The 15580-nt window shown below is 57.8% G+C and overlaps 1 protein-coding gene across 1 annotated transcript; it reads left to right on the top strand.

Annotated features, from left to right (window-relative positions):
• The first annotated feature begins 10786 nt into the window (after positions 1-10786).
• GBX2 (gastrulation brain homeobox 2) lies at positions 10787-14448 on the top strand. Its single transcript, XM_061412709.1, has 2 exons — positions 10787-12050; positions 13092-14448. The coding sequence occupies exons 1-2, from the start codon at positions 11525-11527 to the stop codon at positions 13613-13615; spliced, it is 1050 nt and encodes a 349-aa protein (XP_061268693.1). The 5' UTR covers positions 10787-11524; the 3' UTR covers positions 13616-14448.
• Positions 14449-15580: the final 1132 nt, after the last annotated feature.

Raw genomic sequence — 15580 nt, 5'->3', positions numbered from 1 at the left:
CTGGGCAGCTCGCAGTGCCCCCCACCACCCAGCCCCGCCAGGAGAGCATGGGGGCGTGGGGCCCCCGCCCCGGGATATCTGGTTTCAGGGCTGCTGCCCCTCAAGGGAGGCCGGAGGGAGCGCGAGGCCGCCCGGAGGGAGGCGGGAGGGGGCGTCGGAAGACAAAAGGCTGTGAAGCTTTAAATTCAAAAAAAGATGTTTTCGAAAGCCTCGTCCTGGGGTTTGAAAGGCGCTCCGAGGACAGCGGCAGAGCGATCCCAATCAGAAATGCGATTTGAAGTCCTAATGAACTTGATTGCGTGAACATTTATAATCCCCCATGGCCCTAAATGAAATCAGATATAATCAGAAGATACAGGGAAGGGAGTGTTTACAGCCGACGCCGGGCGGCTGCGGGACGGGGAGACGCGGCCCCGGTATTGATGTCGAAAATGATGGATAACGCGGGAATGGCAAATATACTATTTGTCTAATGGCTCGGCAATTAAATTCCCCTGTAAATGACCCATGCCTCATTTCATCCTAATCTATGGAATTTTGATTGAATTCGTCAGCTCTAATTGAAAAATACTGCACTTTAATGTCTGCATTGCAGTTTCAGGACGAGAGTGGTTTTAATGAGACAGTGCCCCCCTGACCCGGGAATATTTGAGACTTTTATTCGGAATTTAAAGCCAGAAGATTGCTCAACTGAGCGCTGCGATACCCGCCGCGGTATCCACGTCCATCTATCTCCAGACGCGATTTAATAACCGCACTTGGGGATAAATGCGGCCCCCGACCCTCGCACTCTTGTGGCCACCAAGGGCGCCCCATCCCGAGATAAGAGCAGAGGGGCTTTTAAGGTGGTGCCGTGGCGCGCCAGCGGAGGGGGGCTTCCAGGGAGGGGCCTGTCCCCTTCCTGGCCCCCGTGCCCAGTCGCTCTCCACCCGCCCCCCACCACCCCCAAGCCCCGGGCCCTGTCACTGACCACGGCCTGCGAGACTTACCCGGCCAAACCCAGGCGTCCCTCCCGGAGGAGGTGGCCCAGCTGGCTGCGACCCGCGCGCACCAGGAAATGGGGGCGGCTTCCGACGCGCTTTATATGCAAATGACGACGCGAAGCCATCCCTAAGAAATTAGCTACTTGCCGAAGCATATTTACTAGATTGAAATGAATTAAAGAGAAACACTTTAAGTCGTGCAAACGAGATAATCGGGCCACATTAAAACTGGAGATGTTTGCTCCTTTCTCCATCCTCCCCCCCAAAAAAAATCTAGTTGGTGGGGGGCGGTAAAAATCGCCCCCCTACAAACACACACCTGAAACGAGGTGATCAGGCTCCTGCTGCTCAGAGAACGGACGTCTGAAAGTGCGAGGGCCTGGTCCCCGTGCAGACCTGACGCGGCGCCCCTGGCGCCCGAGCCCGGGCAGCCTGGCTCCCTGGCTCCAAGGGGCCAATCCCGGCCTCTGCCCGCAGGGAGCGCGCTAGAGCCAGGTTCCTGCGGCGAGAGCAGACGCAGAGCGCCGGTCAGCCCTCAGGCCTCGGCGGGCGGCTCCGTCCCGCCCCCCAGTTTCGTCCACCTCAGTGTCCCTACGGGTGGGATCAGGATGGGGGCTCTGGGGAGAGGCATTTGGGTGGAAGTAAGAGGCCAAAATACTCGGCTCGCCTCTGTGTTAGTGGCTCAGTCGTGACTCTTTTGCGGCCCCATGGACGGTAGCCTTCCAGGCTCCTCTGTCCATGGGATTCTGCAGGCGAGAAAACTGGAGTGGGTAGCCAGGCTTTCTTCCAGGGGATCTTCCCAACCCAGGGATCGAACCTGAGTCTCCCTCCCCCAAAGAGGAATGTGTTTGAGCTTTGTTCGTTTAACTCGCACAGTTTACAGATCTTTTATTTAAAATGAAATAATCTGAAACGACGAGAACTCGTCTCCCTGGGAAGGCGGTGCCCAGCGCGCCCTCCTAACGCTGAACTTAGTGATCAGCGCGCCCTGCAGAGGGACCCTCCGAGGGCCCCTGCGTCTCCGCCTCGGCAAAGAGGAGGACGGCCTGCCGAACCCCTCAGAGGCGGCGCTTCGGAACCTCTCTCCACCCCGGGCAGGCGTCCTTAAATACATCCTGCGTCCTGACCCATTGGTGGCCTGTGCTTTGTTTTTAAATGCTCAAGAGTCTTGAGATCAGAGACGGCCCCAAGTTGAGACTGTCACTCTGAGCGCACAGGCTTGCGCCCCTGGCCGCCCCGCGTGCACCCAACACCTGCATCACTCCGGAGGCTGGCGGGCCGTGCTTGCAATTTAGAGACACCGTCCCACCCCCCACCCCCACCATCCTCTGCGGGCCAGGCGCCCTGCCACCATGTGCTACGTGATCTAGCTGGGTCCCTACGACTACCCGTAACAAAAGCAATCTATTGATTATCTGCGCTTTAGGGACTCAGTCAGACCGCTGGTGAGATAGAGCAGGCGTTCGGCCCATTACGCAGATGGAAAAACAGAGGCCGGGGTGGGTTCAGAGGTGCACCCAGACACTTTAGGCCCAGATGTCAGAGGGTCTCTTATCCTTTCCGCTTCTAGTCCCTGCTCAGAGTGAGTCAAAGAACCAGGAGAACTTTACATGGACTTTAAAGAGAGCCTACGTGGGTTTTCTATAATCACGTCCAAAATCTGATGGTATTTCTTAATGCCTTGTGTAATCATGGAGGTCTGATTTTTACCCCCCTCATTTGTGACAAAGCCTTCTCTTTTAGCCTAGACGTCTGAAATGGAAAGAAATTGAGACTTTTTCTTGTGCAACTGTAGACATGAAAAATAACAGACTTCTCAGACCTTCTAATCCTGCAAAAGGGGAGCCAGCTTCAATTCCCTTGGAATCCCAGAGCCCAAACAAGCCCTAAAGCAGATGTCATTATCCGCATGGACCGTAGGCGGCGCTCTAGATTCCGGAGACGTATTTGCGGACTAATACCTTTGAAATTTTGAAGCCTTAAGTAAAACTGGTTCCCGCCTTTTCCTGGTGAATTTATTAAATATATGGTACTTCTTCGACTTCTGTTTGCAGATATGAAATAACCTTATTAGGTTATTAAAATTAAATTGTCAATGCAAAATTTGCTTCCACAATAAATTACTCACTTCTTTACATGTTAAAGCATAAATTTCCAAACAACTTACAATATGCTGAACGCATTGAATTTCAAGGGCTTGGGGGTTAGAAAGAACGTTAAGAAGTCTCCCATCTCTTAAGTTTTCTGGGTTTTTCTTGTTTCATTTTGGTTGCAGTTTAAGTGGGTGGGAGAGAAACTTGAGGACAGGGAAAATTATAACAACCAAGAGATAAGGTAGCCCCAAGTGTCCAGGAGGAGAGTTAAGGGGCAGATGGCTGGAAGGGGGCCCATCCGCCCAGCCTTCACCTCTGCCGGGCTATGGGGTCTGTGACTGTCCTCCATGGCTGCTCCCCTGTGGCCTGATCGGAACAGGCAAGGGACACCGACGGAAGCGCCCAGAAGCAACCTTCGAGTCCCCTGCAAGGGACAGTAGCCTCAGCATGGCCCCGCTCAGTAACTGGGTGTGAAGGAGCTACAAGAATAAATTACCCCCGAGGGGGTGGTGTGTGCAGGATAAATACAACATAGTAAGGTATGAACAGCCTGTCTTTAACACCCTGTTCATCGTTCAAAAACAAAACGCTCTTTCAACAAACCTACGTACGCAAGGAGCAACACACCCCATGAAAAATACTTTCATTTCCTGCAAAACGCAGAAATGTCTCCTAGGGAAGTGAGGGGGACAGCCTTCTGAAGTTTCCTGGGTTTTTCCCACCGGGTCTCAAAGAAGCATTCTCCTCTTCCCCTCCTCTTCCTGTCTGGTGTTCTCCTGAAATGAAAACACAGGCTGGCGTGGGCATGGGCACGCGGGTGGGGGGAGTGGATCTGCTCTCTACCCTGCCTCTTGGTTCCTTCTCACTATAAAGTTTGGCGACTGCAGACTGCACCCCGAAGGAAAATATAATTGCTGATAGCAAACTTATGCAAATTGAGCACTCTGTCTTTCAGATGATCAATGGAGGAAACTCAAAGAGATGCTTCTGTTTCAGAGGCCGGGAGATCAGCATTTGCAGTTGTCTCTTTGATCCCCACCAAGAAGGGGTTGCATATTGGGGGCATGTGAGGTGGCAGGTTGTAGAGGTTTGTTTAGAGACCTGCAAACAAGGATTGCCTCCTTCCAGTCCCACTCCAGCCTTCTCAGGCACTGGGCTGAGGACAGTGTGTGTGCGTGTGTGTGTGTGTGTGTGTGCACGCGATGAGGACAGTGTGTATATGTGTGTGTCGGTGTGTGTGTTTGAACCAGGAAATAGTGTAGGCTTGTGTGTGTATGTGTGTATGTGCATCATGAGGACAGTGTGTGTGTGTGTGTGCATGCGTATGTGTACGTGCGTGATGAGGACAGTGTGTGTGTGTGTGTGTGTGTGTGTGTGTGTGTGTTTGAACCAGGAAACAGTGCAGGCGTGTCCCAGCCTGACAAACGCAGATGACCAGGAAACTGGCCCACCCTCTTGGGGCCCATGACTTACACCACCCTCAGGTCAACGAGCAAAGGAGCCCAGGAAAGTGAGGGTTCAGAGTCTGAGGGGTGGGGGTGGGGCGGGGTGGGGGTGGGGTTGAGTCCTGTGGCCCGCCTCCACGGACTGCCATCCTCATGGGCCCTGGTTCTTGGTGGCTTCCAAGTCCCTCCCTCCCTTGCGAGTCCAGGATCCACACTGGGCTTCTCCTCCAGCGATGCGGGGGCTAAGCCCTCTTACTTCCTGGCCCTGTGAGTCAGGTGCCCTGCTGCCAGTGAGGTGTTCCTGCTTACCTTTTCAGAGGGCTTTTGCATCTACTGTGTTATCTGCATTTAACGGTTGATCTTAATCAAACAGCTCTCCACACCCCCATCAGCCCAAACCCTCTCCTGTCCTCCTGTGGGAAACCTCTGTCATATAAGACAGACCTTGGAGAGTCAGAGCTGTCCTTTGGGAAAACCTCAGCGGAGCTGGGTGGGTCAGTTACAGAGGTACCTACCCTTGAGGTTCCAAGATGAGTTTATTGATAAGCAGACTTTTTACAATGACCTCTCCCCCTACCCCGGAAATCCACGGAGGGATTCACTGGGAGGGGCAGAGGCTGTGCTGAGTCTCCCTCCCCATTAAGCCAACATCCCTCCCCTCTGTTTACAGCCAGTGCCCTGCCCTGTCCTGTGACAGCCTTTCTGGGTCACAGTTCCTTAATCGAAGGGGGCGGCAAGCGGAGGAAACGCAGCCCTGCTTTGCAAATATCCCTGCAGAAAAGGAGAGACGAGTTCTGCCTGGGAGCATACCCGCTTTTCCTTCCATCCCTGTAGAAGCTGAAGTTGGAGCAGCGCCCTTGATGTGGTTGGCGGTTGATCCAAACACTCCCTTACTCCCTGCAATGTGGTTTCCAAAGGGTTAAATGGATGAACTCTAGATAAACCTCGTCCCCTTTAAAAGACAACACCCCTGCAGGGGGTCGGGGCCCTCGAGGGGTGGCAGCTGAGGCCCCGGTTTGGGAGGCCTGGAAGGCCCCAGAGACTCCAGTCCGGAGTCCCTGGACTGGGTCTCCCTGGACACACTTTCCCCCGGAACGCTGGAAGCGGAGGGCACGCTGGCCATCGGTTGCTTCCCTCTTGAGCATCAACTGGACGCTGGCTGCGGCCGGCCCAGGCCTGTCACTGTGTGTCCGCCGCTGCCAGGACAAGGCGGGAGGGTGGGGATAGGACGGGAGGCGGACAGCGGCTGACCCCGGCATTCCGGGAGGGGTGCCCGTCCGGCGGCTCCCAACCCAGGCTGGCGCACCTTCTCACCCCTCGGTGCCCTCTGCCCGCCTCCCTGGGCCACTGGCTCTGCGACCGACGGATTAGCATCTCTGTGAAGTCCCCGCAAACAATGCCCCCCCTGTGCGGGGAGATGAAAAGTCCGGCGCTGGGTGGCGGGGCGCGTTTGAAGTCCCCGAAAGGTGGGGCCGCGCGGATCCGAGGGGGCGGCTGCGTGGACATGAAGGCAGGTGAGAAGTGCCGCGCGGCCTGTGCCTGCCTTCGCGGCGATCCCAGGCCTGGGGTTCAGGACGGCCTCGGCGGGAGCCAGCCCCCGGGGAACCCAAGCGCGCTCTACTCCCCCCGCCCTCTACCGCCCCCCAACCCCGGCGCAACCGAGCCGGCTCCCCAGGCTCTGTCCAGCCACTACCGCCCTCGGGCCGGCTGCCGAGCCGGCCTCCGCCCGATGCTTCGTCCTCAGAGCATGGAACCCCAGGCCGGCCGTGCTCAGTGCCCGCCGAGGAGCCCCTTTGCGCCGGCCTGGGTGCTTCCACGGAGATGCGCCGGCGCGGGGCTTCCAGGGACAGCGTGGCAGGCAATCCATTACCCCCTCGGTGGTCATGAGATTCCCACTCCAACCTTCAGGGCTCTTCCGAAAAGGAACCCGGACCCCTGCCTGCGCCCTTGGACGCCGAGACCCTGTCTCAGGAACCTAGGCCAACGTGGGGTGCGAGAAACCTGGGTCTCCAGGCATTCGCAGCCTGCGCCCGGGTGCGCCGTTGGCGCGTCCTTGCCCGCAGCCCCGGAGCTCCCGGGCGGCGCAGGAGCCCCCCACCCACCCAACCCTGGTCCCCAGATCCCACCCGGGCTCCGCTCGAGGGCCACACGGCCGTGGCTCCGTGAGTTTCTCCGCGCTGGGGAGGGAAGGGCGGCGCAGGTGTGAGGGTCATGTTTCCCCGCCTGCAGGGCCAGGGGGAACAATTTCCAACTCTTCCAAGGATATGCAAAAAAAAAAAAAAAAAAGTCTTCACGTTTCTTGTTGGTGGTTTTGTTTATGCAGTTTTGAAGGTGGGGGACACAAAGCAAAACTTTCTACCTAAGAATGCCGCTGCACACACGGTCCTGTAAAGTGTTTCTTCTTCAAGGCGCTTTGGAAAGAAAAAAAAAAAAGAAATCCGTCCTGCTTTCTGCAGGGCCAAGGAGCAGAATAATGAAACCAAAGACTTTTATTTTATAAACCACTTGATCTTTGCTTGGGAAACTCTATTAATTGAATGGGTTTGCCTTTTTTGCCAGTCCCCTTTATCATTATTTATGGGCTTTAAATTGTTTAAAGTTCCCTTGACGTTCAATTTACAAGTTTGGGGACTTTTTTTGTTCTGCCTTTTGTCCTGGAGAAAGACATCGTGTTGGAAGTGCTTTGAAAAGCCAAACATGAGAGGTTGGCAATGAAAGGGAAGCGGGCGAGATCCCTTTTAATTCCGTCCTGTTGGTGAATGGCTCTTTTACATAATTGCAGGAGCTATTTCAAAGCCAGCCAAGGGCTGACTTCACTTAGAACCACATGGAGTCTATTTTGGGCTTTCAGATTAAAAAAAAAAAAAAAAGGCTGAATAAAATAGTTAAAAAAGATGAGGCTTCAATGCTTTCTGCTACTTGCAAATTGGTGTGTCTGATGGGGAATTTTACACAAGCACCCCTTTGTAAGTTCGTCTTGGGCTTGGGAGGGACTGTTCTGGGTTAGCTGGGTGTGAATCCCAATTGCCCTTCCATAAATAAAACCCATCCCAAGCTATTTCCCAACTATTGCCAGGAGCAAGGGCTGCGGCAATGACCAAACGATCAGGCCACTCAAAGTCCTTATAAATAAAAACAGCGTGGTTGCCCGAGAAACCGGCCTGAAGCCTGGGACTGGGCGCCGGGCGGGAGCGCCCTACACGCCAGGCCCGCGGGCTTCTCGGCTCCCTCGGAGACCCGGGGCTCCCACTGCCTTCTTTCCACGACCACCCGCGACCTCGACCCTGGCGGCAGCGTGGCAGCGCGGCGGTTCGCGGTGCTTCCTCCTCCGGGCTGGACTCGGCAGGCCACCGCGAGTCAGCGGCATGAATATTCATTCACTTGTGCACTGAGCATGTTATACTCAGGCTCCATCCATACACCTGCGTGCAAAAGCTGACTGGACCAGCCCCGAAGCGTGGCGACAGCTTAATTACCGTCACATTTACTGACGTCTGATGTTTTAAGTGGCCTAATACGGTCTTGACACCAGCCTGGCACAGGCCGAGGAAAGTGTCCAGGGGCTGGGCCAACTTCATCCTGGCGGGCGGGAGGTTCCCCGGCAAAAGAAGTTCGCCGAAGTTCACTGGAGTTGGAGGACCCGGATCGCCCTACGGATGCGTCTTTCGGTCTTCCTCGTAGGAGAAAGTGGGGCGGGGGCGGGGGAGGGACTCTTACAGGAAAGTTGCAAAGATGTGTGCCGGACGGTTTTCCCGCGCAGCCTGGGCCGCTGAATTACCGAGGGCGCTGCAGTTTGAGGCAGTCGCCAGCTAGGCAGATCGGAATCCGAAGGATGGCTAAGCCATGTACCTGTCTCTCGCTGCTCATAAATCTCTCCACGGAGCGGAGGAAAAACTCTAAAGGCTTTTATTATCCACTGTCGCCGCGCTCTGAACGCTTTGCAGGTTGCTGAGGTGCCCCGAATGAATCTTGTTAATCACGGCGAAACACAGGGATCCTTTTATGACGCCAACAGTCGTTTTCTAAGCAGTTAAGCATTAGATGAGAAAATATGGCTGCATTGCATTCCAGAAAAAGCACACGAGTAAATAAAAATTCATATCGATGAGACTTCTCTGAACTCACTAATAAAAGGAGATTAGTATTATAACCCCTATAGTCAATACTTTCCACGGCAATTTATGGAGGCAAATAATACACCATCAAATTGTTTCAAGTGGAGTTATAATTCAACAGACCTAAATCTTCTTGCTGAACTTTAAAGGCAGAATGATCACCAAAATAATCAAAGGCACCTCTCTCTCTCAGAGGGTAATCAAAAGACGGAAGTCCATAGAACAACGTTTTTATGCCAAAAGAGGAAAGTGGATGGCAAATTTGTTAAAATGAGCAACAGCTTATACAGACATGCCAGTGTCAAGCAGCGAAGGGACCCGGCTGTATCAACGTAAAACGAGCAAGCAGTCCGCGCGTTTTTTCCCCTTAGTATTCAGAAAACAAGGTAACCGTTCCCAAGACGGTGTGTCTGTTAAGTATCTCATAATGAGAGGCAGTATTTATTATGCTCATAAAGAAAGCAGCCTTTTGCCCTGGGCTTCGATTTTTTCTTTTTTTCTTTTCTTCTGGTTCTTTTGCAGGAGTGAAGAAAGGACGTGCTTACAGAGCCTACACACGCCTCCTTCCCCGTGCCTCCATCCCAACGGGAATTCATTTTCCCTCGCTCCGCCTAAGCCACCTCGGGGTCTGGGCGTGAAGGGAGTGGAGGCAGTACAGGCAGCGTCCTAATGAATTCCTTTCAAGCCGCCTGCTGCCGGAGCCATCTATTACTGCGGCCTGGAGTGGGGAAACGCGCCGGAGACGTCTTTGTCCGGGTGGTGGTGGGGCGGGGGGCGGGGGCGAGGAGGAAGGCGGCAGGCAAAGGGGCCAGCGAGTTTTCTCAGCACTCCGGGGCGCTGAGGAGGCACCCTTCCCTCGCTCCTTCAGGGCCCCTTGGGTGGGCAGCGGGTCCCCGACCAGACTCCCGGCTGAGATGGTGGCCCGGAATTAAGACGTCCCCTCGAGGGGCCTTCAGGTTAAAGCCGGAGAAAGAAGAGCGAAAAAGAGAGCGTCAAAGAATCGGGTCGATAAATTCATAAAGATCGATTTATCTTTATCTCCCAATTAAATGTGCTTGTAAGTGATACATAACACACGTCCAACACGGGCCAACTCCCCAACCACTAGCTCCTTGGCGTGAGCTGATTTTTAATGACCGGCGTAACAATGCCCTTCTCTCCTCTCCTCCCGGGGCCCGGGGCCTGTCGGCCGTTTCGGGCAAACGTTTAGACCCGGGAAGTAAGAGCTGAGGCCCTGGAGGCTCGTGGAAGCCCCGCGCGCGCTGGTGCGCTTTGCACCTTTTACCCTTGCCACGAAACGATTACATTTTAAAACGGAACACAAGAGCTGAAAGTTTGTGTTTTTACCATGCTGAAGGGGATAAGAACTTTCCTGGCACCCACTCCCTCTCCGCCAATTCCCTTACTCCCAAATTCTGGGTTTTGACTTTTTTTTTTTTTTTTTTTTACCATTGTCGAGACAGGGAAATCATCCCGAGGGAACGTGCTCCATCCTGCAGTAGGCAGAGGGGAACCGCGCGCCCTCGAGTCCTCGCGCTGGAAACCGGGCGGTGGCGCCGGGGTGAGCGCTCCCTCCGTTCTCAACGTGCTTAATTAGCGCCTATTTACAAAACGCAGCTTTTATTTGAGCAAACATCATAAAGCTTTCATCAGGATAATCTCACGTTATACAATCCGGCGGCGCAGCAACTCCCCCCTTCCTCCCCGAGGATGGAGCAGATAAAGGACTCGCTTTATTATCATAATTATTGTGGCTGTTATTTTGGTGCGCGCCGGCAAAGTGTGTAAATAGGTGCGATGATTAAGAATGTCATGAAAAATGAGAAGGGATCGCTCGCGGGCGGGCCCGGCTCGGGATGGGGGAACCGGCCACCTCCCCGCGCCGCGGGGGATGCCGGGGCGCCGTGAGAAACCTGGAGGGTTCCCCGCAGCGGGCAAAGGGTTGCCAGCTCCCGGGCAGGCGCCCTAGGGGGCGGACCTGAAAGGGCAAGGGCCTCGCCCCCAACTCCGGGAACCTCGCCCGAACCCCGGGCGCAGCAGCAGCAGCAGCAGCAGCAGCACCCAGCAGGTTTTCTTCCCTTGCATGTAGAAAAGAAAGAAAATAACCCGTGGTTTAGCCCCGAATGCTACCCTCGGAGCCCCCCCCCCCCCCGCCGATGATGCCGCCGAGACCCGAGTTTCGAGCTTCGGAGGTGCCAATCGCCCCTTTCAAGTTTGCGCGGAGCCGGCCGGGCGCACACGCTCCGGTTCGCGGGCCCGCGCGCTGCGCTGGCTGCGCCCACAGCCAGCTCGCGGCCAGTCCCGGTGGAAGGGGCGGAGTCCCGTCTTCGCCACGCCCACTCCTGGTGGCAGCCAATCGGCGGCGGCTCCAGGCCCCACGTGAGCGGAGCCTGGCCCGGCAGCAGGCAAAATGTGAATGAGAAAGAAGAGCGCGATTTAAAGGTGCTAGCGGCGCCCGCGGAGGACAAGTGCGCCGGCTTCGCGCGCGCTCCCCCAGCGGCTAGCCGGAGGCGACCGACAGCCAGCCAGACAGACGGACGCGCCGACGGCTGCGGGCCCGGGCCGAGGGCCGCAGGAGCTACGCGCCAGGGCTCCGGACGCGGGGCCCACGGCAGGCAGCAGCTCCGGAGAAAGCCCTCGCGGGGAGGGCCCGGGCGCCCGCTCCACTCCAGGGCGCACGGCCTCACCCGCGCGCACCGCCCGCACTCGCGCCTGCCAGCGGCATGCAGAGGGCCCAGGACTGACGGGGGAGGTGGGCACCTGCTCTCCGGGTCCCGCTCGGCCCCTGCTCGTGACTCCAAGCTGCGCTCCGGGCGCCCGGGGGGCTTCCCGGCGGCGGCGCGGCGCGGGGACGTTTCGCCTCTCGCGGGCCTCTCCCGAGCGCGTCTATGAGCGCAGCGTTCCCGCCGTCGCTGATGATGATGCAGCGCCCGCTGGGGAGTAGCACCGCCTTCAGCATAGACTCGCTGATCGGCAGCCCGCCGCAGCCCAGCCCCGGCCATTTCGTCTACACCGGCTACCCCATGTTCATGCCCTACCGGCCGGTGGTGCTGCCGCCGCCGCCGCCGCCGCCGCCGGCGCTCCCCCAGGCCGCGCTGCAGCCGGCGCTGCCGCCCGCGCACCCGCACCACCAGATCCCCAGCCTGCCCACCGGCTTCTGCTCCAGCTTGGCCCAGGGCATGGCGCTCACCTCCACGCTCATGGCCACGCTGCCAGGCGGCTTCTCGGCGTCCCCCCAGCACCAGGAGGCGGCCGCCGCCCGGAAGTTCGCGCCGCAGCAGCTGCCCGGCGGCGGCAGCAACTTCGACAAGCCGGAGGCGCTGCAAGCCGACGCGGAGGACGGCAAAGGCTTCTTGGCCAAGGAGGGCTCGCTGCTGGCCTTCTCCGCGGCCGAGGCTGTGCAGGCGTCGCTCGGTGAGTCGGCGGCGCGCGCGACCCGGGCGCGGGGGCGCGCCAGCTCCGGGTTCCCTCGGGGGACAGAGGGGATGGGGCCATGCCCCCGTGGGACCCCCGCCCCCGCCTCCCCCGGCCAGAGGAGCGGGAAGATGCGGCCGAGCTGCGCCAGAGGGGCCTCCGCGGGGACGGGGGGTGGTCTTTTAGAGCCACGCAATGAGTGGGGAGGTGGGGGTGGGGGGCAAGGGGGGCGTGCATTTAGCGCCCCGTGGCCAGCTTCTGCGCGGAGCCGCAAATCTCTCCGCCGGCGAGTTTGGTGGAGTCTTGCACGCCGCCCAGCCCCCGGCGCTGTGACCTGGGGTCCCGGGTAGGTTTCAGCCTCGAGGGCAAGAGGGCTGGGCTGCGCATCTCTGCAGTGCGTGTGCCTGAGGGCGCCCAGACCTATTAACCCCCTTTTCCGGGCTTGTCGCTTGCCTAGGGGAACGGCGTGAGTGTGCTGGGGTGTCTGGTGGGAACTTCTCCTGAGGCTACGAAACTTCTCTTTGACCCCAAACCCGACACTGTCTGGGGTCTGCACCTCCCTGCGCCCCCCGGCTCTGGGTGCGATGAAATTGAAGTTCACAGAATTTTCAGGCTGGGTGAGGAGTGGGTGGAGAGGGGAGAGGCAGGATAAATGGTGAACTTCCCCTTAGCCCTCATCCAGCCCCCTCCCCGGGGACAAAGAGGACGCTCTCGGGCCTCACGCCGTCTGCTAACTTCTGCATTAAGCTGCAGGAGACTGGGAGGGTGCGGAGGAGGCCCGGCGGCCCCTTGAGTGATGGTTCTGGGCAAAGGGCCGTCGCCTGTACTGTCGCCTCCTCTCCCCTGAGCTTTCTCACGCCTCCCCTCCCCTCTCTACCCCTCAAAGGCCAGGAAATCACAATGTGTTAATGTCATAGAAAGACAATCCGCTAAGGGGGGAGTTGCGGGAGGTGGGGGGGGGAATGCCCGAGTGACGGTGGGAACGGGGAAGGCAGGCCAGTGTGCGAAATGTAATAAAATGCCGTTTGGTTTTGCTTTCAGTCGGGGCTGTCAGAGGGCAAGGGAAAGACGAGTCAAAGGTGGAAGACGACCCGAAGGGCAAGGAGGAGAGCTTCTCGCTAGAGAGCGATCTGGACTACAGCTCGGATGACAATCTGACTGGCCAGGCGGCTCACAAGGAGGAGGACCCCGGCCACGCGCTGGAGGAAACCCCGCCGAGTGGCGGCGCCGCGGGCAGCACCACGTCCACGGGCAAGAACCGGCGGCGGCGGACTGCCTTCACCAGCGAGCAGCTCCTGGAGCTGGAGAAGGAGTTCCACTGCAAAAAGTACCTCTCGCTGACCGAGCGCTCGCAGATCGCGCATGCCCTCAAACTCAGCGAGGTGCAGGTGAAAATCTGGTTCCAGAACCGCCGGGCCAAGTGGAAACGGGTGAAGGCCGGCAATGCCAATTCCAAGACAGGGGAGCCCTCCAGGAACCCCAAGATCGTCGTCCCCATACCCGTCCACGTCAGCAGGTTCGCTATCAGAAGTCAGCATCAGCAGCTGGAGCAGGCCCGGCCCTGAGGGCCCAGGGCGAGCCTCGGCCTGGACCACCGTGGAGAAGCCACAGCTTCGGGGAGGGAACCCATGGTGGGCTCCACCATGTCTGAAGCAAAACTCAGAGTCACCCCCCAACTTTGGACATCCCAAGCAAATTGAGAGTATATCCATTAACGAGCTTGAAAGACTGCTTTTGAAGGAGCTACAGCTACACCTGGAAGACACACTAAATATTTATTATACTATCCTACTTTGTACATAGATATCTATATAGATTGGATCTCAGCTGCCGTATTTTGAAAGTTATAGGACCAAACTGCCCAGTAACCTCCTCCACCTACATTCCCCGAAGAAAACAAAGCCTCCACTGCAACTTGCCACGCACAGCAGCCACCTTTCCACACTTTTCCAAAGGTAAACATCATGTGCAAGAACAAACACGGTCACCACTTATTTTTGTTTCTATTCTGGCTTTTTTAGTTGACTGAGAAGCAGACGTTTTGGGGGGGCAGCCTGGAAATTCGCTTTGCTTTGGTTTTTGCCTGGCTTTCTTTCCTGGGGTTGCATATCCTATGAGCCCTGTCTGAAGCACGTCTCTGTTGTGTTTAATTTATTTCAATGTAGTTTATTTTTCCTATAAGTTATGACATTAAAACAATCTCAGTCTTGTGAATAATAAAAAAAAAAAAGGAGCAAGAAAGAGAGAAAAAAGACCAATTCTTGGGTCTCATAAGTATGTCCAGATTTGACTGTTTATAGAGGGACCCTCCTGCCCGCAGTGGCCGAGCAGCTGGTCTGAGACCAGCACCGCATAAACACCCCCTGTCCGGGGCCTCCTCAAGCTGGAAGGACCAGAGCCATCCAGCAGCAGCTCACCAGGTTTTAAATAGAGCAATAGCTCCAATTGGGTTACCAATTCGAGAAAACCTAATTTCCACCTTAGACATCTAACCTCTTCCCTTCTGTTCAGCCTAAGCAGTATCTGGGAAGCTGGCAAACTTTGGCCAGAGGAGGAGAGGGGCGCCGGAGGAGGGTCAGTGAGTGCGGATATGGGTGGCTTTGCATAAAATCTTCATTCCCTAAATCGACGACCGCCGGGGGAGGGGACGCGTTTCCCTCCAAGCATCCCCCGACCTGAAAAGAAGCGGAGCGCCCAGAGATCGGGTTCGGGGCGCGATCTTCCAGACGGGGACAGAAACCCAGCTAGCGGAGCCGGCTTCCGGGCAGCGCCGGGCTGGGAGGCGGAGGCGGGCTGCGGGCGCCCGCGGGCCGGCACCTCCCTCTCCGGGCGGGGTCGGAGGGGGCGGGACCCGACCACCGCCCCACCCCGAGGAACGCCGGCCAGTTGTGGGGAGGCGGGGGGGCGGGGGGGGCCGGCCCGCGGTGGGGGGTGAGCCCCGGGCACCTCCCCGCCTCGCGGGTGGGATGCGGCCCGCCGGGCGCGGGAGGGGCGGGAGGGAACCCTGGGCCCACTCCAGCACCGCGGACCGCGCCCCCAAGCCCGGCCCGTTCCGCGCGCGGCCCCTTTTCCGACCCGAAGCGCCCGTCCGGACGCGAGCGGTCGGGCCCCTCCGGAGAAGGCCGCGGATAGGCCAGAGGTGACCCAGGGGTGCGGAGCGGGCGAGTGCGGTCACCGAGCCCTCGCGGCCGCCGAACCAGCCGCCAGGGGAGAGAAGAGAAGCCGTGGCTTCGCCAGCCTCAGCCTCCCGAGTGGAGGCCGGGGAGCAGGTTTGAGAAGCCGCCGGGCGCCGCGCTCACCGCCGTTCTCAGCCCAAGAGGCGAAACCCATAGCCGTGGCTCAATACGAATACTGACTTAATTTTTACGGCCTTCAACCCGTCACCTTTCCGCGGCGGAGGGGCACTAGGGACCCCAGTGTCAGCCCGAAGTTCAGGCGCAGGGCGAGGCGCAGGGCGAGACCCCGATTCCCTCCGCGTCCCAAAGATTTCAGGGACAGAAATTGGCCCCGGCCTGGTTTCTCAGCGCGGT

The sequence above is a fragment of the Bos javanicus genome, chromosome 3 (assembly GCF_032452875.1).
Source record: "Bos javanicus breed banteng chromosome 3, ARS-OSU_banteng_1.0, whole genome shotgun sequence".
Classification (NCBI taxonomy): domain Eukaryota; kingdom Metazoa; phylum Chordata; class Mammalia; order Artiodactyla; family Bovidae; genus Bos; species Bos javanicus.
This window is presented reverse-complemented; position numbering and strand designations above follow the sequence as displayed.